At 45.8% G+C, this 27666-nt stretch overlaps 1 protein-coding gene across 5 annotated transcripts in view; it reads right to left on the bottom strand.

The window, feature by feature from the left end:
* Positions 1 to 10166: 10166 nt before the first annotated feature.
* ATF1 (activating transcription factor 1) overlaps positions 10167 to 27666 on the bottom strand; it is a 331728-nt gene continuing 314228 nt past the window's right edge. For 3 of the 5 annotated variants that reach the window (XM_086966306.1, XM_086966297.1, XM_086966329.1), the window contains exons 8-9: positions 10724 to 11962; positions 10167 to 10366 (exon numbers count right to left, since the gene is read on the bottom strand). In XM_086966306.1, coding sequence (XP_086822432.1) covers positions 11818 to 11962 — 145 coding nt within the window. In that variant the 3' untranslated portion in view covers positions 10167 to 10366; positions 10724 to 11817. Of the gene's footprint in view, positions 10367 to 10723; positions 11963 to 27666 lie in introns of those variants that run through there. The other 2 variants (XM_086966315.1, XM_086966322.1) reach the window with 1 other exon arrangement.

The raw sequence follows: 27666 nt of genomic DNA, 5'->3' as shown, positions 1-27666 counted from the left end.
CGTGCTTCCAGCTCTCAGGGAAGGTGGCGGTGTCGAAGGATGTGTTGATGATGTCTCGTAGGTGGGGTGCGATGACAGGCCAGACTGATTGGCTTTGTTAATGCTTGTTCAGATTGTAGTCTAAAATGGCCTTCCAAGGTGACCGCGAGATTTGTTCTCGTAGCGAACTTTGGCAAAGCCAGAGTTTTTTAGCTCCGAGAATACAATTTAGAAAAAACAGGCTACCCAGATGAAGATGATGGAAAAATAGCAGCACGCCCAGGAAACAACCCCGGAACATTTTGGAAAACTGACATTTAGGAAACTAACCTCTCTGTTAGTGCAGTTCTTGAATAGGCGCAAACGTGACATGCATACACCTCATGAGAAGTCTCAACACTAGCAGGAAAAGCTGAAAGACCTGCAGCTTTTCAAACCAGATTAAAAAAAAATAGAGATGAAATGAACCAAGTGCAGCCCGAACTGCCAAGCCATGCCTTCCCTGGACCGGAAACAAGCTTCCGAGGACCGGTTTCTGGCTTTTCAACCGTCTTCAGCCTGGCTTGCTTGAATCTAGTGGCAAAGTGAGCAGGGGACTCACGTCTGAGCATACCCTGCCAACTTATGGCGAGCAAAGCGGTACAAAAGGGGGTGGTGATGGACGAAACCGGTCCCAGGATGCTTGTTTCCGGTCCAGGGAAGACATGGCTTGGCAGTTCGGGCTGGACTGTTCCCATGAGGCACAGGGTCAGACTGATTTGCATATGGCCATGTCTGAACTGGTGTGGCTGAGTGAGTTAAAGAATGGTGATGGATTAAACCCAGATCAGTTGACTGGGGGTGAGTGTTTGATTTGCTCAAACGCTCTGTCCATCATCCCCTTTTGTATTCCAGTTTTTCTCAGCATGGATGCCTACAACAAAGTGGGATGCAGTCCAGATGAGACCAGCCCGAAAAACCAGGTGGACCTCAGAGGGGGTGGGTGGGGGGGAGGGGGGGCTAAGGATGTAGCATAGGGGGGAGAACGGACAGAACAACCCTGGGCTTGCTCCTCCTCAGGTCGCACTTCTACTCAATCTTGCATCAACAGCAAAAAAGATAAAAATACAATAAAAGTAAATAAAAGCAAACGGAAGGGGGGAAACACATAAGGGCATAAGCCACAAGGCATAAGGTACAACAACAAAAGGAAAACAACAAAAACTAGTGGTTGAAGAAAGGAGACAGACAACTTTAACTGTCAATCAACTAATAATCAATCAATCGATCAATATATCAATGAGCAACCCATAACGGAAGAAACTCAAGAACTACAAGGAACTAGAGGGAACTGCTGGGAACCAAAGGTGTACAAGGGCTACAAGGAGATGAGATCAGGTAGAGCGAGACGGACTGAAACATTTATAATTAATAAAAGGAAAAGAAATAACAAAGTTTTAAATGAAACAGTCAGTAAGGAGAACTCTACAAGGGAAGAAAACACAAACCATCAACAATCCTTGGTAGACATTGGCCCGGTAGGCCCTGAACAGAACGTAAGAACCATAAAAAGTAGCTATCAGCCAAAGATATATACAAAATTTGCATTTATTAGGGACACAGGAGAAGCCTTGTGCACAAACAACGAACGTCTCAACAGTCTCCCCTCAGCCCTGTGCCCAATGATATTTGACCAACAATGCCCTAAAGCGGACCCACCTGATCAAAGTAAAGAAGAAATAAAGACCGGAGCAATAAGCATTTCATGCTCAGAAGGACAAAAAGTCAAGCTGCCAGTACAATTATGGAAGCATCTTCTCCAGAAAGGAAAAAACAAAGTAAGCCACTTGGCTAGCAAAATTATGTAAGGCTCTTGTGCAGAAGGAGAAAACAAACAAAGCAAGCCACTTGGATAGCCTAATCTCAGGGGGTCCAGACCCCAAATCATCCAGGCAAAACTCCAAACTGCCAATCAGTCACAGCTTAAAAACTGCTCTATCCTGTTCATACCCTAATATAAGTCCAGAGGGTACAAAGACATTCTCAACAGAGGGCACATCCAACAATTAATTCAAGTAATCAGGAGCTTGGCGGATATAAGCTCACATGATCTCGAAAGAATAGAATTTAAAAACATCAAGCATCTCTCTAGAAGAGAAGTAACAAAGACAACCTGGTCCACAGAGGAAACATCAAGAAGGATTCAGCAAGAGCCTCAACTGAAGACATGGGAAATTAAAATATTCTTCCATCAAAAGCCAGGCTACCCGGACCCACTGTTACCAAACAAAAGAGAGCAAGCAAATCCATTCTCTGCATCATCGGGCACGCAGCCACAAACTGTGCTTAAAGGCGCCCGTAGTACAGACACACAACAAACAGACCTAAAAAGACCAGCACCGAGCTATTAGATCAGAAGATTGGACTTGGCTAGCAAGAATGATAAATCTGCAAAGTGAGAGCAATTGACTCAAAACAAAACAACTACCATCAGGTGCTCACTACCTATAAATCTGCTCTTGGAATATAAATGGGTTGGGTAATAAAACACTGGATAGAGACCTTCTGGACTACTTGCAAGCCTTTGACCTCAGCCTACTACAAGAGACATGGCTAGAAGAACCCTTCCACCTACTTGGTTTCAAAACCCACCGCTCCCCAGCAGTAAAAGGCTCTAAATTTGGACACCTAAAAAGAGGTCTAACAATTTGGTCATCAATAAAGACCATCTCGGCAACCAAAGATGCTGACACTATCACAACTTCTACAAATGTAATTAAAGCACTCAGAGTGAATATACAGGATGCCAACATTAAACATCAAATATTACTCCTAAATACCTACATACATCCGCATGACAAAATCAAAGGAGTTAAAATGGTGGGATCAGAAATAACCAGAATGCTCTCTGCTGAACCAACTTCCAACTTACTGTTGACAGGCGACTTCAACATGCTCCTGCCTGGACCACAGAAGAGGGATGAGCTCCTGGAGGTCCAACATACGGCCTGGGGCATTATGTGCCAGGAGCAGAGTAACAAGAACCAACAATCAGCCCTTGCTAGGAACTTTTTAAAGGATCTGGAACATCTAAGCTTCGTGACACTAAATGGGTGCTTCCCAGGAGATCAGCCCCCGGGGGCAACTTTTCACAGCGCAGCCGCAAGTACGCTTATAGATTATACCATGGTAATTTTACCACTGTTCAGCAAGATTGCAGACTTCCAGGTAGGGTCTCAGGATCAAAGCGACCTTCTGCCACATGAAACATCCATAAGGATATCAAGACCATCATTAGATCAACCTGTTGAGGATCCAGAGACCAAACACACCAACAACTTTAAGAGGATTAAATGCAAAACCAACCATCCAGAAGAACTGCTGACTTCAGCCAAGTCGCTATGGGAAAATCGGGAAGAGACCAACAGAGATGTGATAACGCGCTGGGAAGTATTCATCAAAACACTAGGAGAAAAGCATACACCAATCACTCGTTCTGCTTTAATGTCCAATAGTCCATCAAACCACCAAGAGAAGCACTTTTCTATCTCCAAAATTCCCAACCTTCCAAAACTCAAGAAAGCAATAAATAACGAGCTAATGCAATTAAAATCAGAAAAGAAAAAAGCAATTTGGCAGGCGAAAAGGGAATAAGACAAAATTTTGTGGGCTAGACTACTGAACGTTTCGAAGTCTAACCATAGCACAAGATTGTGGCGAACAATAAACAGACTAAACAACCCAAACGTACAAAGAGTTAACTCACACCTGACAGAGGAAGCTTGGGCCTCACATCTGCTGCTTCATTTTAACCCACCACTGAAGCAGAGTTTCTGCAACACCACTGAAGCAACACTTTCCGATCTATCTGTCCCAGTAGTAGTAAACGATCAACTTTGATTTACTACTCTTCAGATTAAGGACAGGATAGCTAAAGGCAAGCTGGAGGACGCACCGGGCCCTAACGGAATGCCACCGATGCTATTAAAAAAAGATCTGGAGTACTGGGCCCCCGCATTACTACAGCTGTTCGTACACATCTCCGGAGAGAGATAATATCCCAGACTCCTGGAGAGGGTCCATTATATCCCCAATATGTAAGAAAGGGGACAAGAACATAGCAAATAGCTACAGGCTTGTCGCTTTAATCGACATCATGGCCAAATACTATGCTGGCCTCCTTCTGGATAACCTCACTGCTTGGCAAAAGAAACATCAATTATCCCCATCAAGCAAACAGGTTTTTGCAAAGGCATGGGAACAACAACGAACATACTTTCCCTGTCCCTATTAGCAGATGGCGCCAAATTAGCCAAATACTCTCTCTTCTTTTGCTTTATTGACTATTCATCAGCCTTCGATAAAATTGAGAGGAACAATCTTTGGCACAAACTTGAGGAAAAGAACATACCACTTGCTCTTTTAATTCAGTTAAAACTTCTACACACCAAGACATGGGGCCAAGTAAAGTTAGGAGAAGGAAACTTCCTGTCCAGAAAAATTCCAACAACCTTGGGGCTTAAACAGGGGTGTTTGCTTGCCCGATGCTCTTCAACTTGTATATGGCGGACTTATCGACAGAACTGGACATTTGCAACTCCCATTGGTCTTCAACACCTACTAGATACAACCAGTAGATATTCAGCAACCAACGGTCTAACTATTAACTATGATAAAACGAAGGTAATGCGATTATATAAAAAAAACATCCTCCAATCAGCACCGGCGATTGGCAGATACAGTCAGTCAGTCAGTCAGTCAGATTGGCAGATACAACAATTGAAGTAGTTGAAGAATACAAGTACTTGGGAGTGATAATAGGCAACAAAGGCACATTTAATAAACAAAAAGAAACCATCAAGAGAAGAAACCATCAAGAGAAAAGGCAACACAACTGCAGCAGCTTTAAAATCTATCAAACACAAAACTGCCAGCCCAAGCCTTATCCCACTACTACAAGTCTGGCAAGCAAAGCTCAATCCAGCTAAAACCTATGGGAGCCAGTGCTTGAGGGTATGCGATGCGGCCATCTTAGACAGAACTGTCTCAAGATCGGCGAGGACGATTTTTAACCTACCCAAGTATATCTTGCCAGCCCAAACAAGGCTAGAATTCAGCCTGCAGAGCCAGGAAATCGCCTGCAATGGAGCGTATTTAAAGTGCTGGCACAAGTTTAAAAAGGCCGAAGGAGGAACACTCAACTCTCATCTATGGAATGAAATCCACTTAGGAATCACCAGCTAGAGCTACCTGCTAGCATCAATTGATCGTCTGAGCCTTCACGAACTCTGGGCGGCCCCAGTGACGCACGCTGCGCAAGGACAAGCACCTCATACTTTGCTGTCATTATTAAGGTTTTTAAGCGTTTTGTAAACTGATTTGTGTCAAAAGAAAAACAGTTCTTTTAGTCACTTTTAAAACTGCTGCTCACCCTTAGATTACTGTCCCCTCTGCAAGTCGCTCTACTCCCCGGTCCACCATGGGTTTTCCCGATTGAGTGGAGGGAGGAACCGGTGCATAATTCAATTTCCTCACTTCCGGGCTACACACCGGAGGGAGCGGAGCCTCACAGGGTTTTTAACTCTTATGTCATTCCCTTTGTGCAGCGGACGCATGCAGTGGGCGCGTCAGCGGCGCACCAAAGGCAAGCTGGCTGCGCCCGTCCGGGGCCAGGTGCCACAACCCCTGCCCGTTTGCATCCGCATCCTAGGAGTTACAGTCCTCACTCCCTCCTTAAACTTAAAGGAGTGATATCTATATCTGCAAGTTGCCAGCACTCATGGAACGTGGCAGCTGAACACAACACATGCTTACACTGTGGGTTCCACTTCTAACTTACAATCACTGAACTTTACCCCCACACCAAGAACACCCAGAAAAGCATGCACCTTCTAAATTGTAGATCACTTCCCAAGCACTCCACCGAAATTGCCCTGCTCCTAGAAGAACTCTAGCCGGATGCTCTCTTTTTGACAGAGACTTGGCTCAATGCAGATTCAGAGCCAGACCTCATCCAAGCCCTCATTCACGGATATCACATACAAATGAGAGGATCGCAAAGAGGGCAGAGGTGGAGGCCTAGCGATTATTTTTAAGGACCTCTATAATTGCCGCAGTCTCCCTAACCTGGTACCAGATTGTTAAAGTCTATCTATCGCCATTGATTTCTCCCCCACAACTACCTTCTCTGGCTACTCATTTATTGCCCACCCGGGGCCCTTAGGCAATTTGTCAATGCCCTCCCCCCATCATAGCGAATCTGGCATGCGTGCCATCTAACTTCTCACTATTAGGGGATGATAATATCCATCTAGATGATGCCTTTGACCACACCACCAAAGAACTGACTATGGGCCTTTCAGCACTACAACTCAAACAGTTACTGTTCGAAATCACTCATACCAAAGGTCACCTACTTGACCCTGTCTTTAGCATCTGCGCAGACCTCCCAACCCGATCGATGCTCAAACCCGCTGCAACAATCTTGCAGATTTCTTTCTCCAGAAAATACAAAAAATGTATACCTCTTTTCCCCTCCTCAGCTTGATCCAGCCCTGGCCACTACCATAAGTTCAGGACCTGGACCCTCAGCCACCCTGGATACCCTCCCCCTTCTTGATTCCACTACATTAGACTCCATCATGCACCGGATGAAATCTGGCTCCCCCCTTGACCCGGCACCAACACATGCCTTGCTGCCGGTCATAGGAAACATTATTCCTACTGCCCTCGACCTGCTCAATGCCTCCATCTCCTCTGGCATTGCCCCCCTTCCGCCTGGAAGCGTGCCATGGTCAAGGCTCTCCTAAAGAAGCCCAACCTTGACCAAGACACTCCTAGCAACTATAGTCCGATCTCCCTTCTACCATGGCCTGGGTAAGATCCTGGAGAAACATGTCAGCACGGTACTGGTAGAGTTCCTGGAAAGTAATCACCTACTTGATCTCTCCCAGACTGGTTTCCGTCCCCGGCATGGAACTGAAACCGCCCTCCTCACAGTATCCGAGAAGGCCAGGAAAACCTCAATCAAGGAGGTTCCGCGGCAATTATCCTCCTTGACTTAAGTGCCGCATTCAATACTGTAAACCACAACATACTGATACACCGACTTATAAACTTAGGAGTGTCAGGAAATGCCATCACCTGGTTTAGATCGTTCTTAGCTGACCGCTCCTTCCAAATTTTCGAGGGTGATATTGCTTCCACCAGCTTATCCGTCCTTTCGGCAAAAAAATCATCACTTATGCCAATGACACTCAGCTAGTTGTGCCCCTCAACCAGCCGAACATCTCCCCAACCAACCCGAGTAGCTGTCTAGAGGAGGTGGCCAACTGGATGACACTGTCCTGTTTAAAATTGAATGGGGACAAAACTGAGCTCATGCTTCTAGGAAACACTCCCTCATTTAATGCGAACTTACTGTGGCCCACTTGCTTCGGCCCCACTCCAGCCCCAAAAAACACAATTAAAAGCCTAGGCAATATGGCGGGACCACTCGCTTAATTTTAACCATCAGGCAGCAAAGCTTTCAGCCTCCTGCTATGGCCTACTCAGGCTATTACGAAAAATCCTTCCCCTGCTCCCATTTCAGGCAAGACAAATTATGGTCCAGGGCCTCATCCTGTCACGCCTGGACTAGGGGAATGCCCTCTTTCTAGGGGCCCCTCATTCTACTACTCGTAAACTCCAGATTATCAAAAACTGTGCAGCCCGCACACTCCTTCAGATCCCCCATCGGCACTCAATCAAACCAGGATTAAAGAGCCTGCACTGGTTCCCGGTTAGGGAAAGAATTCAATTTAAGGTCCTGTGCATTGCTCACAGGGCTTTCTGGCAGACTGGCCCGGCCATCAGCCAATCGCTGATCACTCCCTACCAGCCGAACAGACAGCTTCAATCGGCATCTTCCTTCCTCGTCCTAGTCCACAAAATCAACAGAACAAGGTGTGGTGGCCGCTCATTTGCCTGTAACTCAGCCAAACTATGGAACTCTCCTCTTCCCCTCCACTTTCAGGCAGAGCTCAACCTATTACCTTTCGGTAAACTCCTAAAAACTCTGCTTTTTAACAAACCCTTATAGACCTTAGCAGCCTCCCTGCCCGCGTATGTCTGCAGCGCTAGGACGCCTCAGGGTAGCTACCGCGCTTTACAAATGGCCTTTTCATTTCATTTCAATGTTTCAAACAACTAGTAAACAAGTCTGTGAAGACTAGTAGAAGACAAGGCGGCACTCGCAGAAAGGACTCATAGATGGTTAGTTGTGCACAACTACGTTAAGTCCTCTCCGCAACTTTATCTAGGCGCGGGATTCAACAGGAGAAAGAAACATTCCTTCATTATCGAATGGGCATTCTAATATACTTGTTGCATCTTCACCCCAGGAAACAATCTCCGGCTCAGACCACATGCCGCTTAGGCGGGGAAACTGATGAGTGTATTACACTTATTGTGCATCTGCAGAGCACTTCAAGCTGAACGGCGGTGGCGTCTGAAGCCCATTTTTCTAAGCAGGGGGATAAGAAACTGCAGACAAACAGTGAAGGCATGCCTTGGAGGTGGTGACTTACAGTTGTTGTGTTGCTTTTTACTGTTTATGGAAGGGGCAGGGGGAAAATTTCTTGCATCAAGGGCCCAGCAATCCTTATCCCTACGATCAAAAGACTCCTACAGTCCCACCTTCCAGTGAACATTACTTTTCCACTTTCATTTCCATCTAGAAGATAGATGTCGGAGTACAACACCCATCAGTATCACTTCACTGCTGCTGTTTTTAAGCCAATCAAACGTTTGCACAGTCACCAGTATAACATCACAGCTGCTGTTGTTTGTTTTTTACCCAACCGAATATTGTCTTGTTGTCCCCTAACAGAGACTCAATATTGTCTTTGTTTAGTCTCCATGATCCTTATCTCCTTTTGAACTCTTTTTTAGGCACTTTAAGCAACAGTGTTAGTAAATCCTTAGGAAAGTCGTCTGTACAAAGAACGGTTAAAAGTATTTTCCAATTCATGGCAACTGACAATAATGACTGATTACTGCACTAACTATTTCTATATAGTGAATGAATGTTTTAGGATATGCTTTTAAGATTTTTAATCATGCTGCTACTTACTGCTTTTCTTTTTTCAATGTAAATTGTAAAGGTTTTTATGAACCAAACAATAAATTACTTACTTACTACCTGACAAGGCACTTATGACAGCTTATCTTTACAAGTTCATAACTGCCCCCGTTTGAGAACATGGGCCACTTTTTTAGCTTTCCAATTCACTAATGGGGGCCACTTTTCTTTTCGTGCCCACATCAATTTTCTATCCTAGTCCAACTATGTATCAATGCAGTTCAACGTAGAGGACGAAGGACAGTGGAGTGCAGAAGGAGGGTGCAGAATCACGCACTAGCCAGATCCAGTATCCTCCAACAGGAGGAGGCCCTCTATGTAGGATTGAAGGGCCAGGGATGCAGGAATATTTTCCACTAGTGTAGTGATATTACTTTTTTCATGTTAACAATTTTACAGAAGCTATACTCATTCTGCTACTGGTCCATTTCACCAACGCTTACTTTCTGGGAGCCTGGGAGAAAATCATCACACTTGTATTATATATTTCCTCTGCCTCTTTGATACATCTGCTGTAGGTGTTTTTAAGGAGGTTGGGGACGACGCAAGCCTACTAAGATCAATGCATAAACTGTTTCTTAAATCTACAGCATAATTTTAACATAGCTCAGAGTGGCATACAACACTTCAATCTATTAATAAAAGAAAACGTATATAGACTTTGAAGAGAAACAATTATTGATTTTCCCAGCACCACAATTAAGAACAAAAGAATACTAAGTGCCTCCAGGACAAGATTCAGGGTCTGTTGTCACTGGCCAGCAGAAAACAAGGCGCTGGGACAGGTAGGAAGAAAATACACAAGTAAAGATTTGGGACCGAGAAAGGAGAGTAATGCATAGTGGACTGTACACATGAGTGGCATTGGCTGTGCAGTTTTTTTCAATCTTTAAGAAGCAGTTTTTGTTTCGCCAATCGAAACATTCATTTCCCATTAGTTGGGACATGAATCTAATTTTTAATCAATGCACTTCCTGCATATCCAGGTTTTCAAGGCCATTAAATGCAAACCTCCATCAAGAGGAATGTATAAAGTGCATTGTTCTAATAATATCCTCCTGGAAAAAACCATCAAACATTTTCAAGCTAAATTTGCAATGTAGGTTACTTTCTACTTTGTTTAATGTCAAATTAATCGTTTTCTAGTGAAATACCACAATGTTGAGTGTAAACTTTCCAAAAAGAACGTCTGATGTTTTTAAAGAGCTGTAAGCCCAGTGGTGAAAATGTCTTTTGCTTGCACTTAGCTCCAATGACATTTTTGACAATTGGCCTGAGCATTAGTCTCTTTCAGTGAAGTAGTGTGGCTCACTGGTTAGAGGCGGCAGACCCGAGAGCAGAGGACGGCCCGGGACCAGGGTTCGATTCCCGGCGCGGCAGGTTTCTGGACCAGGGTCAGCGGACTCGATAATTCTCTCGCCTCGGTGCCCACTCTGATCAGCGATCACACTCGGCAACTCTGGGCATTAGCTTGCCTCATCTTCACTAACGGCCCCACCAGACCGCCGGGGATGCCTGGTCTCACCCTGGAGATACCCATTAAGGGACCATCTCTCAGGGAAGCCAGGAAGGGTTTCGCAGCGGTCGAAGCGCCTTGGGACCCTACAGGTAAGTAGTGCGCTATATAAATGCCTATACATTTACATTTACATTTTTAGTCAACAAGACTTTCTCTTTTTTAAATGTCATAATAACATCAACAAGGGAACTCTGCAGCTTTGATGTAGACTATAAATACCAAAGTGTAGCCAGAAACATATAACAATATTCACTATTCCCACTGTATGAGCGTTCATTCAATGTTCTGCATCCAAGCAAGTTATATTTTGTGATATGATGGTAACTCATAATTCTTATAGCACAAGCTCACTTCCCAATAGGTGCCCTATTTTTTAATTTTATTGTTTTGTATGCAAATTTATTACTGTATTCCTTACATCTCAGGTTAGATTTTTTTACTAAGCACATTGAAAACATTTCAGAAAAAAATAGCCAATGAATTTGCAATAATGCATATAAATCCGTTTTTGCATTGATATTTCAACACACCAGGTAACCAGGAATACAAAATAGCTCAAACTTCTTACAGGCTGTTGGTGAGCTGTACCCGTTCATCCCAGATTTTTTGTTTGCAATTTATGATGTGCTTTATAGGCAATTGTAATTACTCAGTTCGAGGCAAACTACCTAGGCATTCCTCAACATAGTCTTAACAATTGACTGATGACAGCAAAAGAACAAAACCATTCAACAGAGTGTTAATTTAGAACACAGAACGAATCCTGGCAGAAATAATTACGGTTTCAATTAACTTCTTACCCTGTAGATTTGGATCCACGGGACAAACGTACAAATATCTAAAGCACATAAACCAATGAAAAAAACCCGGAAATCAGAACCTACGCAGGATTCAGATGTTGCTTTAGCAATACAGCAATCTCATTTTTATAAAAAATGGTCTGCGTTATCTTTGTAATTCCTCTGTTTAGTTTTCTTGAGTTGCATGATGCTTGCAGTTGTTCCAACTGGCAGTTTATTCTTTTTTCAGTTTGCATTATCAGTCACATACTGTAAGCACTTCCCTTACAGCTTTTTAATGGTGTGACAAAAGGATAAAAAAAGTTTCATTTTTTGACCTCTCTTTTTCGTTTTTAGAAATGTAAATATAAAAAAGTTCCCATCTAAAATTCATAAAGTTCTCCACAAAAAAAACGATTTATCCATGTTTTGGTTGTTTCTTACACTGCTTTATGACAGTACAGATCTTTCAAAGTCTTTAGTTCTTCAATTAAAGTTTTGTTTTGATTTTCAAGGACAGCAACTCTATTTTCCAAACATTTAACATACTCTTTCTTCTTTCTGCGGCATTCACGGGCTGCTTCCCTGAAAAGAAAAGTATATTTTGTTAGCCCTCATAAAGAAAATGGTAATGCATATGGCTTACCTGCCTTACCACATGCCTGATCATTATATCTCATTTAATGTTTGGTTTGCCATCTCAAATTCAGATGTATATTAGCCTCACATAACTACTTAAGTTAGTCAATATGGTTTTAGGACCCAACACAAAAAATCGCATAAAAAAAAAAAAAACATCACAAAATAGAATTCGAGATTATGACAAGATTTCAAACATTAAAATACATTCATAAGTAAACTAGGGGATGGATTACAGAGTACAGGTCAATAAATAGCAGTTAATATGGGATAAGAAATAAAACCGAAAATATACTACCAAAATACAAACGTGTAAACTATATTGGAAAAAGAAAAATTAAGCGGGATAAAGGAAGAAAACATCATCAATAAAATCAAAGGAACAGTACAATAACAAGCATTTACAATGCAATGGTCTCAGCATTTTTAGGTCGACCTCTGGAAATGCGCTTGCGCATTGCAGATGTCGATCTAATGTAGGCGAAACAAACTCTTGTTAGGTCGACCTCTGCCAATGCGCTTGCGCATTGCAGATGCCGATCTAATGTAGGCGAAACAAACTCTTGAAACCAGCGAGGATTGTCCCCAATGCATGTGAGGTACTCAAAGCGCGACACTTCCCCAGCCCGCGCTTGGCCTCACTTCTCAATCACACCCCACATGGTTGTTCCCTCTCACTCGCTCGCACATCAAAGGCTGCTGCTTCCCCCGCCCACCCCTCCCCCCCACAGCAATGCCAAGTGCTTGATAGAATAGCGATTGCTTTCGCGATCGCTTTCACGCCTGTGTCTTGCCACATGTTCTGGCGCTCTTCCCACATCCCTAGCTGCACCTTTCAAGAACAGCTATTTAATCTTGCTGATTCCTAGTCGCTCCTTGTTCACCCTCATAATTATTCAAATCTCCCTCTGCAAGGCCCCAAGTGCCCTCGGCAGTTATCCGGGTTCCTTCAGACTTCAGAAATGCTCTTCTGCCTTCATCTGTGCTTATCATAACCCAGAGGCGGGTGTGCGTGCGCTCAGTTGCTCTCTACGGTGCCTCCGACATGGTGTCCGTGCCCTCCCTTCTAGACGCTCCGTCATCCATGCCTCGCTCTCACTCACCCAACTGCCACCACACCGAAGCCTGGCTCTTCATACCCTCAGCTGTACATGTAGCCATGCTGTGCACTCATTTGACTTAATTCCCTTTTCGGTACTCTGCATCACCTCAGGTGAGTTCTGCGCTCATTTCATGTCTGCTGCTGTCAATCACCTCAGGTGAGAGGAGGGCTGCACGTCTACAGTTCGCCCACTAGCCACGTCCTGCGTGCCCGGTGCATGCTCTCTGGGACCCGGGGTCACTCACCTGCGCTCTCCAAGCCTCCCCCTCCTTACGGCACACGGTCATCTAAGCCCTGCATGCCCACATTTTACAGTGAGCAGCCCATCTGTCCTCTCTTGCACCCATACAGTTGCACCTCACACTTCCTCCCTGGCCGTTTTATACACAGACACATGAACACACCCATGATGTGTGCAGACATAAACACATGCTCTGCACTACCACAGCTGGGTTCTGTACGACCTATCGTGCATCATCAATCGTAAAAAAAAGTTTGTGAGGGCTGTGAAGGATTGTACAAAAAGAAAACAGTTGTCGATTTTATTTTGCCACTCCCAGACTCTGCCTTTGAGCTGCTGGGCGGTTACAGGTGTCTTGACGCATCTTCCTGTGTACAGAAATGCTTAAAACCTGCTACGCCGTACAATCGACTACTTCTCATTTTGAATCCCTGGTTCTCGAATCAGAACTAAACTATCTTGATGGACCCTTATATTTTTAATGTTCTTGCAATATATACTTTAAATTGTTTGCAAAGCTGAATATTCTGGAAACACGTGACAAGAACGTTCTCAAAATATATTCTAACAGAAAATGTACTGCTTGTTCGCCCCATTGGCATACATCTCTTAACATAAAAAAATCTCACGATGTCGGCGATCATTGTACAATGAAAATTATCGGCCCACCGGGCCCAGATGCAAAATATCACACTGTAAGCTACTAGAAGGGCACAAAAGCAGTTCTCCATTATTCCTTAATTAAGGTTATTCAGGAAACTAAACAATGAATCAATCATGCACAAGACGCTCCACCCTCTAACTCCACCCTCCAAATCCACCTTCCAAATCCACCCTCCAACCTCCAAATCCACCTTCCAACTCCACCCTCCAAGTCCACCCTCCAAATCCACCCTCCAAATCCACCTTCCAAATCCACCCTCCAACCTCCAAATCCACCTTCCAACTCCACCCTCCAAGTCCACCCTCCACCCTTTAAGTCCACCCTCCAAGTCCACCCTCCACTCTCCAAGTCCACCCTCCAAGTCCACCCTCCACTCTCCAAGTCCACCCTCCAACCTCCACCCTCCAAGTCCACCCTCCAAGTCCACCTTCCAAGTCCAACCTCCAACCTCCACCCTCCAAGTCCAACCTCCAAGTCCACCCTCCAAGTCCACCCTCCACCCTCCAAGTTCACCCTCCAAGTCCACCCTCCACCCTCCAAGTCCACCCTCCACCCTCCAAGCCCACCCTCCAAGTCCACCTTCCAAGTCTACCCTCCACCTCCAAGTCCAACCTCCAAGTCCACCCTCCACCATCCAAATCCACCCTCCACCGTCCAACTCCACCCTCCAAGTCCACCCTCCAACCTCCACCCTCCATGTCCACCCTCCAAGTCCACCCTCCAAGTCCACTCTCCAAGTCCACCCTCCAAGTCCAACCTCCACCCTCCAAGTCCACCCTCCAAGCCCACCCTCGACACCCACCCTCCACTCCAAGCCCACCCTCCAAGTCCACCCTCCAAATCCACCCTCCAACCTCCAAATCCACCTTCCAACTCCACCCTCCAAGTCCACCCTCCACCCTTTAAGTCCACCCTCCAAGTCCACCCTCCACTCTCCAAGTCCACCCTCCACTCTCCAAGTCCACCCTCCACCCTTTAAGTCCACCCTCCAAGTCCACCCTCCACTCTCCAAGTCCACCCTCCAAGTCCAACCTCCAAGTCCAACCTCCAACCTCCACCCTCCAAGTCCAACCTCCAAGTCCAACCTCCAAGTCCAACCTCCAACCTCCAAGTCCACCCTCCAAGCCCACCCTCCACCCTCCAAGTCCACCCTCCACCCTCCAAGCCCACCCTCCACCCTCCAAGTCCAACCTCCAAGTCCACCCTCCACCATCCAAATCCACCCTCCATCCTCCAACTCTACCCTCCAAGTCCAACCTCCACCCTCCAAGTCCACCCTCCAAAATCCAAGTCCACCCTCCAAGTCCAACCTCCACCCTCCAAGCCCACCCTCCAAGTCCACCCTCCAAGTCCACCCTCCAAGTCCACCCTCCAAGTCCACCCTCCACCCTCCAAGCCCACCCTCGACGTCCACCCTCCACCCTCCACTCCAAGCCCACCCTCCAAGTCCACCCTCCAAGTCCACCCTCCAAGTCCACCTCCACCCGTCAAGTCCACCTCCACCCTCCAAGTCCACCCTCCAAGTCCACCCTCCAAGTCCAACCTCCAAGTCCACCCTCCAAGTCCAACCTCCAAGTCCAACCTCCAAGTCCACCCTCCAAGCTGACCCTCCATCGTCCAAGTCCACCCTCCAAGTCCACCCTCCAAGTCCACCCGCCAACCTCCACCCTCCAACCTCCAAGTCCACCCTCCAAGTCCACCCTCTAACCTCCACCCTCCAACCTCCAAGTCCACCCTCCAACCTCCACCCTCCAAGTCCACCCTCCACCCTCCAACCTCCAAGTCCACCCTCCAAGTCCACCCTCCAACCTCCACCCTCCAAGTCCACCCTCCACCCTCCAACCCACCGTCCACCCTCCAAGTCCACGTCCACCCTCCAAGTCCACCCTCCACCCTCCAAGTTCACCCTCCAGCCTCCAAGTCCAGCCTCAAAGTCCAGCCTCAAAGTCCACCCTCAAAGTCCACCCTCCAAGTCCACCCTCAAAGTCCACCCTCAAAGTCCACCCTCCAAGTCCACCCTCCAAGTCCACCCTCCAAGTCCACCCTCCAAGTCCACCCTCCAAGTCCACCCTCCAAGTCCACCCTCCAAGTCCACCCTCCAAGTCCACCCTCCAAGTCCACCCTCCAAGTCCAGCCTCCAAGTCCAGCCTCCAAGTCCAGCCTCCAAGTCCAGCCTCCAAATCCAGCCTCCAAGTCCAGCCTCCAAGTCCAGCCTCCAAGTCCACCCTCCAAGTCCACCCTCCAAGTCCACCCTCCAAGTCCTCCCTCCAAGTCCACCCTCCAAGTCCACCCTCCAAGTCCACCCTCCAAGTCCACCCTCCACCCTCCAAGTCCACCCTCCACCCTCCAAGCCCACCCTCCAAGTCCACCCTCCACCCTCCAAGTCCACCCTCCAACTTCACCCTCCACCCTCGAAGTCCACCCTCCACCTTCGAAGTCCACCATCCACCTCGGAAATTCAAACCAGTGTTTGTAATATCAATACATGTAAGCCACATAAATACAACACATATTGCATTACAAATGCTATAGGTGTCCCATTTGCAAAAGTTATAACTATTAGCGTTGTAAATGACAAAGCAATTATTTTCACTATTTTCCACAACAAAACATTAAAATAAAATTGGTCATTTACAATAGCAATAGCTCAAACTTTCCAAATGAGAAACATATTGCATTGCATTTTAACTCCCTGTTAACTTCTGCTGATCTGATGCTCACTTTCACCACACCTCCTTCTCTTACTCCCTATTCTATTCTCTTCTCCTGTGCTGATCTGCTGCTCTCCTCCACCCCACCTCCTTCTTTAACTCCCTGTTCTCTTCTGCTGTGCTGATCTGTTCCTCTCGTTCAACAAACTCCTTCTCTAAGTCCCTGTTCTCTTCTCTTCTCCCGTGCAGAACTGCTGACTCTTCCACGCTGCCTTCTTCTCTAACTCCATGTTCTCTTCTCTCCTCATGTGCTGATCTGCTGTTCTCTTCAACTCGCCTCTTTCTCAAACTCCCTGTTCTATTCTCCTGTGCTGATCTCCTGCTCTCTACCACGTAACTACTTCTAACTCCCTGTTCATTTCTCTTCTCCTGAGCTGATCTGCAGCTCTCTTCAACCCGCCTCCTTCTCTACCTCCCTGTTCTCTTCTCCCGTCTTGTTCTGCTGCTCTCTTCAACACCACCTCCTTCTTTAACTCCATGTTCTCTTCGCCTGTGCTAATCTGCTGCTATCTCCCACCCACCCCCTTCTGTAACTTCCTGTTCTCTTATACTGTGCTGATCTGATGCTCTCTTCCACCCACCTCCTTCTCTAACTCCCTGTTCTCTTCTTTTAGCCCTCTGCTGACCTGCTGCTCTCTTCCACCCCACCTCCTTCTTTAACTCTCTGTTCTCTTTTGCTGTGCTGATCGGATGCTCTCATCCACCCACCTCCTTCTCTAATTCCCAGTTCTCTTCTATTCTCCCGTACTAATCTACTGCTCCATTACACCGCCTCATTCTCTAACTCCCTGTTCTCTTCTTTTAGCCCTCTGCTGACCTGCTGCTCTCTTCCACCCCGCCTCCTTCTTCAACTCCCTGTTCTCTTATGCTGATCTGCTGCTCTCTTCCACATCGCATCCTTCTTTAACTCCCAGTTCTCTTCTGCTGTGCTGATTTGCTCATCTCTTCCACTCACCTCCTACTCTAACTCCCTGTTCTCTTCTCTTCTCCCATGCTGATCTGCTGCTCTCTTCCACTCTGCCTCCTTCTTTAACTCACTGTTTTCAACTCCTGTGCTAATCTGCTGCTCTCTTCCACCCCGCCTCCTTCTTTAACTCCCTGTTCTCTTCTCCTGTGCCGATCTGCTGTTCTCTTCCACCCTGTATCCTTTTTAACTCCCTGTTCTCTTATTCTCTGCTGATCTGCTGCTCTCTTCCACCGCCTCCTTCTTTAACTCCATGTTCTCTTCTGCTGTGATGTTATGCTGCTCTCTGCCACCCACCTCCTTCTCCAACTCCCTAGTCTCTTCTCTTCTCCCGAGCTGAACTGAGGCTCTCTTCCAACTGCCTTCTTCTCTAGCTCCCAGTTCTCTTCTCCTGTGCTGATCTGCTGCTATCTTATAACGCCTCCCTCTTTAACTCCCTGTTCTCTTCTCCTGTACTAAACTGCTGCTCTCTTCCACCCCACCTCCTTCTTTAACTCCCTGGTCTCTTCTCTTCTCATGTGCTGATCTGCTGCTCTTGTCCACCCCAAATCCTTCTTTAAATCCTGGTTCGCTTCTCTTCTCCTGTGCTGATCTGCTCCTCTCTCCCACCCCACCTCATCCTTTAACTCCCTGTATTTTTCTCCTGTGCTGATCTGCTGTTCCTTTCCACAACCTCCTTCTCTAACTCCCTGTTCTCTTCTCACATGTGGATCTGCTGCTCTCTTCCTCCAGCATCATTCACTAACTCCCTGTTCTCTTCTTCTGTGATAATCTTTAAGCTATCTTCCATCCGCCTACTTCTTTAACTCCCAGTTTTTCTCTCCCGTGCTGATCTGCTGTTCTCTTTCACCCGCATTCTTCTCTAACTCCCTTTTCTCTTCTCCTGTGCTGATCTGCTGTTCTCTTTCACCCGCCTTCTTCTCTAACTCCCTTTTCTCTTCTCCTGTGCTGATCTGCTGTTCTCTTTCACCTGCCTCCTTCTCTAACTCCCTTTTCTCTTATCCTGTGCTAAACTGCTGTCCTCTTTCGCCTCGCCCCTTCTCTAACTCCCTGTTCTCTTTTCATGTGCTAATCTGTTGTTCTCTTCAACCCCGCCTCCTTCTCTAACTCCCTTTTCTCTTCTCTCGTGCTGGACTGCTGTTCTCTTCCACCCCAACTCCTTCTTTAAATCCATATTCTCTTCACCTGTGCTGATCTGCTGCTCTCTTCCACCCGCCTCCTTCTTTAACTCCATGTTCTGTTCTCCCATGCTGATCTGCTGCTCTCTTCCATCCGCCTCCTTCTCTAACTCTCTTTTCTCTTCTCCGGTACTGATTTGCAGTTCTCTTTCACCCCACCTCCTTCTCTAACTCACTGTTCTCTACTCCTCTACTGATCTGCTGTTTTTTTACACCGCCTCCTTCTGTAACTTCCTGCTCTCTTCTCCTGTGCTGATCTGCTATTCTATTCCACCGGCTCCTTTTTTAACTCATTAGGTCTCGACTATTTTATCACGTAAGTGATAAATAGACGAGAGTATTGAGGGCCAAAAATGCTCTGAAACCAACTGCTGATTTGCCACAATTCATGTGCTCCGTGCGCGTGCACAAACCAGCTACGTTCCAAACCACCATTTGTCTGTCAGTGCCTCACACACTTCAAAGGATCCGCTCCCCGCCCCCCGCCTGCACATCGCACTCTCCTACTTCCCTCCCACCTCCCACAGCCGCTTTTCCCATTCACCCGCTCTGCAGGTCACCAGTCACAGACAGTGTACGCTCTGAGCAGTTGGTTAAGGCAGTAGGCATTTAAAAGAGCACTCCTTTGCACATGGTCAGATCTCGCTTTCTGTGTAGACTGCGTATTCTTTCAGATGGTTTTCTTCACAATTCTCTTTCCATATGGACCGACTGCTTCAAATCGTTCACTGTCATTACAGAAAGGAAGTTGCTGTAAGTACTTCACAGTCCATTCAAGAATAGAAATGGAGCTATAATTATCAGACCTTGGATCCAAAATATTTCCTGATCAAACCACAAATAGTTTTTGTCCCTATTCTGATCTTAACCAGTGTCTTACAGTCACCAGTTTCCCTGTCTCAGATGCGGAAATGAAGGTCTTGTTGAAGGTTCTTACAGCGCTGCGAACGGAAACTTGCCTGAAAACTACTTAAGACGCTAGCTTTACAAATCGATACAGTACCTGGTTTAATATGTGAAAACGATAACCTTCGAAAACAATTATCCCTATCTCACGTCAGAAACTGTCTATATGAACAACATATTTTACCCGAAGTCTGTTATGTGCATTTGTGTTGTGCATTTTTTATTATTGCCAGTCCCTTGTTCATAGCAAAAACTCGCATAGGCCTACTTCTGCCTTCTTTCCCTGTCAACTCCTGCGGCCTCCCCTGCCTCTTCCAACTCTGTGTCCTCATCGCTCTCTCTATCCTCCCCTCTCCATTTCACTCTGCCTCTCCCCCCTTATTTTGCACCATCTCTCCACTCTGCTTTTCCACTTCCCTCTTTCCTAGTTCCTTTCTTCTCTCCCATGACTGCATTTAAGCTGTTCTCGCCTCCCTTCCTTCGTTTTCATCCACGCTCCCTACTCCTTGAACTTATTTTCTCTGTTTCTCCGTGCCTCTTTTGCCCGTCCACTTTCTTACTACGCCTTCATCTTACTTCTCCCACTGCTCTTTGATCCTTATCTTTCTTGCTTCACTAAACGTCTGTGCTTCTCTCAGCTCCCTGCTCCCCACACCTTCTTCCCTCTTCACCTCTATGCTTCGCCCTTTGCTTTTTAGCCTCCTTATCCGCTCCCCCTTTGAAACACGACCCCCCTTCTTTCTGACCTGGCCCCCTTTTATTTTCCAACGATTTTTGTCTGCCTCAATGCCCTACCTCACTTTTTGATCACTTCCCTCCTTCCGCCTCACATGTCATCATTCTCCCTCTCTCCCTCTGGCCATTCCTCTCACCCTCTTACAACCTGCTGCACACCTCTTCAATCTCCGCTCTCCCCTCAGGCTCTCTCCACCCCCTCGCCTCCTCCCCCACCCCACCTCCTGTGCTGGAGTTCACCCAGTATGCTGCTGCCGCTGCCTTTGCTCGCAGCCCCTGGTAGACACATTCTGATCTGTTCTAGCAGCTGGCTGCAGGGGTGCTGGCCCAGTACCGATCACTAAATCAGTGCATACGTGTAGACAAATGTTGTCAGATGACCACCTATACCCCCTGACTTCCCTCAAAGTACACTGATAGCTTGTCACAACTTGTTTACAATACTGCGGTGACTTCTCACCCATCCCCGGGTGAACGGCACCATCATAAGGCACAGTATCTATTGGTTATATTAGAAGTGCTTCAGTTTGTAAGCTCGGTAAGGAAGTGCCGGTATATACTTTATTAAATGCCGTACACACGAGCAACACTTGTTTTAAAATTGAATAATACAATCCTAGATGGTTCTTCTGGTCGGCAAAAGTGGGAAAGAGCAGACAGCTGCCATGATTTATTTCCTTGTGGGAAACCTACCCCTCAAGCAATCCGTTTGACAGTCCGGCAGTAAGGCCTTTGATCACTATCTGTGTCACCATCTTTTGTTAATCTGCGAGCAGGAGCCCCTACCTAAACATTGATTGCTTTTCATCACATGCTGACACACTTAACACTTCCCTCTCAAATCCCAGACACTGGTCTACATTCTTTGTATGCTTCCTCAACTGCATTTTAAATATATTTACTTTATTCTTCATGCTGACTTCTGATGCAACTTAAGGTCTTACTTCTGCTCCACATACTTTTATGCTTCCCCGAGTATAATGCAGTTGTGTACCTCTATGAACTTCCCCTACTGTGTAAGGTAATTTTTCATCAAGCCCAGGGTTTATGTGCACTCTGATATACCGCACACTACATAACATTGTTTAAATAAGTGCATTTTATTAACAGTTCCAATTTCAATTTCAAAATGCTTTATTCGGTTTGTACAAGTACAACCATATAGCAACACATAAATACAGTTTCAGGTTTATATTCATGTGAATTAAATGATAAAACATTTAAAATAACAGCATTATCCAAACCACACTTTTTTGGTTCAATTTGTAGTACAACAAAATCACATTAGGGAGCTAGGTTAGGATTAATTACTCTATATATTCCGGCAGCAAATATTATACAGTTGGTAAGTGTAAAGGAAATACAGATGTAAGTACAAGAATTCAAAGAACCTATTATATACATAAAGTGCTGTTGCTATAAACATGTCAATAACTATAAATATAAAGTGCAAAGGGTTATTTTGTCAATATAGTCATTATAGCAGCAATTTTATTTACAATAGATATCTGTGCAAAAAACGCTTATGCAAAGACTCTAGTGCAAAAGAGCAAATTCCACATTAAAGTGTAACATTTGGATTTAATCACTCTAGCAACAATTATTACACAGTAGGTAAGTACAAAAAGAGTGCAGATGTAAGGTGCTAGAATTTGGAAGACGTACTGTGTACAAAGTGCTATTGACATCTCAAATAAATATAAAGTGCAGTAGAATATTTTATCACTATAGACGTTATAGCAGCAGTTAAATGTAAAGTGCAGTAAAATATTTTATCACTATAAACGTTATAGCAGCAGTTAGTTTTCAACAGGGATATGTGCAAAAACGCTAGTGCAAAATAATCATATTATTATAGATTTTCTTTGCCACATACATTTTAGGATATAAGTGGCCACACGATAACATACATCCGGGGAACCCAAATAAAACATCAGTTGCATTGCGGCTCTTGTATTGCACATGTTATAATTTAAAAATAATTGTTTCAGATAAAACTTCCTAAAACCAGTATAAAACTTGCAAAAGAGTAGAAAATGGCAGGTGCTCTGTTTGGATTTCCCATCGCATGGGCACAGGCATGTTCCAGGTTTTTTTACAGTGGGAAATGCCACTAGATGGTGAACTATTCCCAGCCTAAAACGGGCTAGAACAAAGCGATGGGAATTGATACTAACAAATGTGAGATAGGGGGAAAAACCTACACCAAGATTGTATTCCATGTATAATTTGAACGTACTTTGTGTGGCATACTTCGCCATTCTAATCCCCTTTACGTGGTCCAGATAAATGGATTTAAGATCGCGCTTTGTTAAAATTGATTCTGTTAATAGGTCTTTAAAGATATCCTGGCCAAAAAGGATCTTATACCAAGATTGAATATGTTTTAGCCAGGGAATTTTTGAGTGACAATCTAATTTAATACAATCCATAATTACTTCCTGGGTAAACCTGGCTTCTTCTTTGGCCCATATGGACCGCCACAGTGACAGGGGGCGCAATGCAATCAGATCTGTAACATGATTTATGCCTAACTCTCTATGTGTGATCTCATTTGAAGCCGAAGCAGGAAGGCATAATAGTCGTTTTAGATACTTGTTTTCCTCCTGCTGGATAGACAGGGCAATCTGGTGGTTGTATCCCCATACCCCTGCTCCATATAGAGCAGAGGACATACACCTGGGATTGTAAATGGAGATCATCTCTCGGATTCTACGACCCCCTAATTTTGAGGCAAATCTGAAAATACAGTTTACATTTCTGGTCATTTTTAAATCAACATTAGATTGTTCATTTACCCATCTCCCATCTCCGGAGAATGTGATACCTAGGTAACAGAAATATTGCACAGCCTCAAGTTTATCTCCATCTATAAAAAATGTTTTATTTTTCTTCGTTTTCTTCCCACAAGTCATAGTCATTGTTTTCCCCTTGTTAATTTTAAGCATCCTGCCATGAATAAAATTATAAAATTTGTCGATCAGCTTTTGTAACCCATTCGCGGTCCTAGAAATCAGGACCGCGTCGTCCGCGTATAAAAGGATGGGTATTTGCTTTCCGTTAATGATAGGGGCATCAGCGTGGGATTCTTGTAAAAATTGGTCAACCTGATTAATAAAGAGGGAAAATAAAAGAGGGGCTAGCACGCACCCTTGTCGTATCCCTCTGCTGATTTTAAAAAAGGGGGTACATTCGCCATCTGTTCCAAATCTAACCTTACTTGAAAGGCTACTATACATTCTAGCCAAGAGGTGAATGATTTCTAGCGGGGCGCCCATGGCCAATAGTGTGGGCCAGAGCAGTGCGTGTTCCACCAAGTCAAATGCGGAACTTAAATCGGCAAAGCACATAAACAAATTCCCTTCCTTGGCCTTCGTGTACTTGCCGATAATAAGTTCCAGGTTCACGCACTGCTCCATAGTCCCTAGACCCCTTCGAAATCCGTATTGAATAGGTGAGAGAATGTTATTATCTTCAACCCAGGACTCTAGTCTTGCCAGGAGTACACGACTCAAAATTTTTAAAGACGAGTCCAAAAGTGATATTGGGCGGTAGTTACGTGCTTCTGCCCTAGAACCCTTTTTAAAAAGTGGCACGATAATTGATTGACCCCATGAAATTGGCAACTCATCTTCGATAGCAGCATTAAAATAGCGAGTCAGGATGGGGGCCCATAGGTTAATCTCAGATTTATAAAAGTCCACAGGGACCCCATCCGGTCCCGGGGCTTTCCCCCCCTTACTCTTCTCAGTTGCTTCAATCACCTCGCTTAGTGTCACAGAAAACAATATTTTCTCCCATTTAAAATTGGTTAAAGTATCAATTAAAACATTAGGATTAAAATCAGAAATAAAACCAGTAAATTCTGAATTAAAAATCCCTGTAAAATGTGCTATCCAGGCCTGACAACTGACATGTGAAGTTAACTCGGGAGTGTTATCATTCTTCAGAAATGGGCTGTTTACGGTGTCCCAGAAAAGTTTGTGGTCTTTTGTGTCAGCAGCCAAGTCTAATTCGGCCCATGCCTCATCCTGTAATTCCTTCTTCCTAGTGGAGAGTGCGATTTTATAGTAGTGACGCTCTTCCCTGATCTTGCTGACATCTCTTGGGATAGCATCAAGTGAAATTTTCAGCCTTTTTAGTGATTGTGCACAATTGTCGTCAAACCACACCGCCTTGACCTTCCTTACTTTTCGAGCTTTGCGTGTCAAGGATTTCTCGATCTCTTTTGTTATATTTAGGAAGTTGGATAACAAGGTGCGTGGGCATGGATTAAAAGACAGACAATATTCCACATCTCTGCAACAACTTGTGATCACATTGGCTACCAATTGGTTGGGGTCAACTTTTATCCATTTCACCCTCATCCCATTAGGTCTTTCTGCCGCGATGCCCTGGATTGGTTGGCCATAGGTGTTCCTTTTGGTTCCCCAGCCCAGTAGTTCCACGGTTACACTATTGTGATCACTGACAGTTTGTTCAATTACCCAAACATTAGTATATACTACAGAGCAGGATATCATAATATGGTCGATAAAAGACCGACTGTTTCTCCCATGAAATGTTGGACACTTGTCATTATTTGCGTTCTTGTTGCATTCTAAGAGGTCCAGATCATATTTGGCTAGTAGTTTGTTCAAAGCACCACCATAGTTATTATGCGGGAAATGATTATATACGTTAGTTTCCCTTCCCGTGTACTCCTCCCTGTGGCCACAAGCCCCCTTGAGTGCATAATTGCAGGTTTTAATATTAAAATCTCCAGCCCACAGGATTGCAGCTGGTTTTATTGTACCTGATAGGGTCATATCAATGGCCTGCTCAATTTCGGGAATAATCAATCCCCGTTTACACCCCACAATGTTATTGTAATAGTTCACTACTATTAGGTCTCTACATCTACTGTGGGCCATGCGCAGTACAGAAGCGTGTGCACCCAGTACAATGTGATTGCTAACACGAAATTCAGTCAGTACAGTAGATATCAATGTCACAAGACCACCTTTGGCTCTGCCAGCCTGGGAAGCCACGGCCTTCACACTAAAAGATGTATATCCCTCAACGTGTACATCTTCTCTGTCCCAGGTTTCTTGCAGGCAAATAATGTCATACCCCTGTTTGATAAAATCAGCCCACATGGGGGTATTGACCTTAGAGGTTAACCCAGCTATGTTCCACGTGATGACCCTCAAGTTCTCCTCTGCGACTACGTATGGTGAGTTGGTAACGGATGTGATTAATGGCGTTATCTATATTATTAACAGTTCCAAGTTTATAAACTATTAAACCTCAAGTTGTTTTGTGCATTTTAAAGGCACGTTACTACCACCTCCACCACCACTACCACCACCACGTCCACCACCACCACATCCACCACCACTATGTCCACCACCACCAAATTCACCACCACATCCACCACCACCACGTCCACGACCACCACCACCACATCCACAATCACTACCTCCACCACATCAACCACCACTACGTCCACCACCACATCCACCACCACCACGTCCACGACCACCACCACCACGCCCACCACCACCACGGCCAGCGCCACCACCACCATTACCACCACCACCATGTCCACTACCACCACCACCACGTCAACCACACCCATAAGCACCACCACCACCACCACCACCAGTACTTCCACCACCACCACCACGTCCACCACCACGTCCACCACCACCACCATCATGTCCACCACCACCACGTCCACCACGTCCACCACACCATGTCCACCATCATATCCACTACCATCACCACAGCCACCTCCACCACACCCACCTCCACCACCACCACCACCACCACCACACCGTCCACCACCACGTCCACCACTTCCACCACCACCACTTCCACCACCACGTGCACCACCACCACCACGTCCCCCACCACCACCACGTCCGCCACCACCACGTCCACCACCACAATGTCCACATCCACCACCACCACCACCACGCCCACCACCACGTCCACCACCACCACACCCACCTCCACCACCACGTCCCCCACCACCACCACGTCCACCACCATGCCCAGCACATCCACCACCTTGTCCACCACCACCATGTCTACCACATCCACCACCACCATCTCCACCACACCCACCACCACCATGTCCACATCCACCACCACCACTACGTACCCCACCACCAACTCGTCCACCACCACCATGTCCACCACATCCACCACCACCATGTCCACCACTTCCACCACCACCACCATGTCCACCACTTCCACCACCACCACCATGTCCACCACTTCCACCACCACCACCATGTCCACCACCACCACGATGGCCACCACCACGTCCACCACGAGGCCACTATCACGTCCACCACCACCACATCTACCTCCACCACCACCACATCCACTACCACCAAGTCCACCACTACATCCACCACGTCCACCACCACCACCACGTCCACCACCACCACGTCCACCACCGCGTCCACCACCACCACATCCACCACCACTCCCACCACATCCACCACCACTCACACAACATCCACCACCACCACGTCCACCACTACCACATCCACCACTGCGTCCACCACCACCGCGTCCACAACCTCCGCGTCCACAACCTCCGCGTCCACAACTTCCGCGTCCACAACCACCACCACTCAAAATACCACTCAGTGCCACATAATTACACTGAACTCAATGCAACATACACTCCAAACACCACTCAGTGCCACATAATTACACGCCACATAATTACACTCTACTGAATGCAACAACTTCCACACAATACCACTGAGTGCCACATAATGATATGCTACATAATTACACTGCACTCAATGCAACATACACTCCACACAATACCACTCAGTGCCACATAATTATATGCCACATAATTACACTGCATTCAATGCAACATACACTCCACACAATACCACTCAGTGCCACATAATTATATGCTATATAATTACACTGTGCTCAACGAAATATACACTCCAAATACCACTCAGTGCCACATAATTACACACCACATAATTACACTCTACTGAATACAACGCACACTCCAAACAATACCACTCAGTGCCACATAATTACACGCCGCACAATTATACTCTACTGAATACAACATACACTCCTCATAATACCACTCAGTGCCACATAATTATATGCCACATAATTACA

The sequence above is a fragment of the Lissotriton vulgaris genome, chromosome 1_1 (assembly GCF_964263255.1).
Source record: "Lissotriton vulgaris chromosome 1_1, aLisVul1.2, whole genome shotgun sequence".
NCBI lineage: Eukaryota > Metazoa > Chordata > Amphibia > Caudata > Salamandridae > Lissotriton > Lissotriton vulgaris.
The sequence above is the reverse complement of the archived record's forward strand: the minus strand, read 5'-3'. Positions and strand labels throughout refer to the sequence as shown.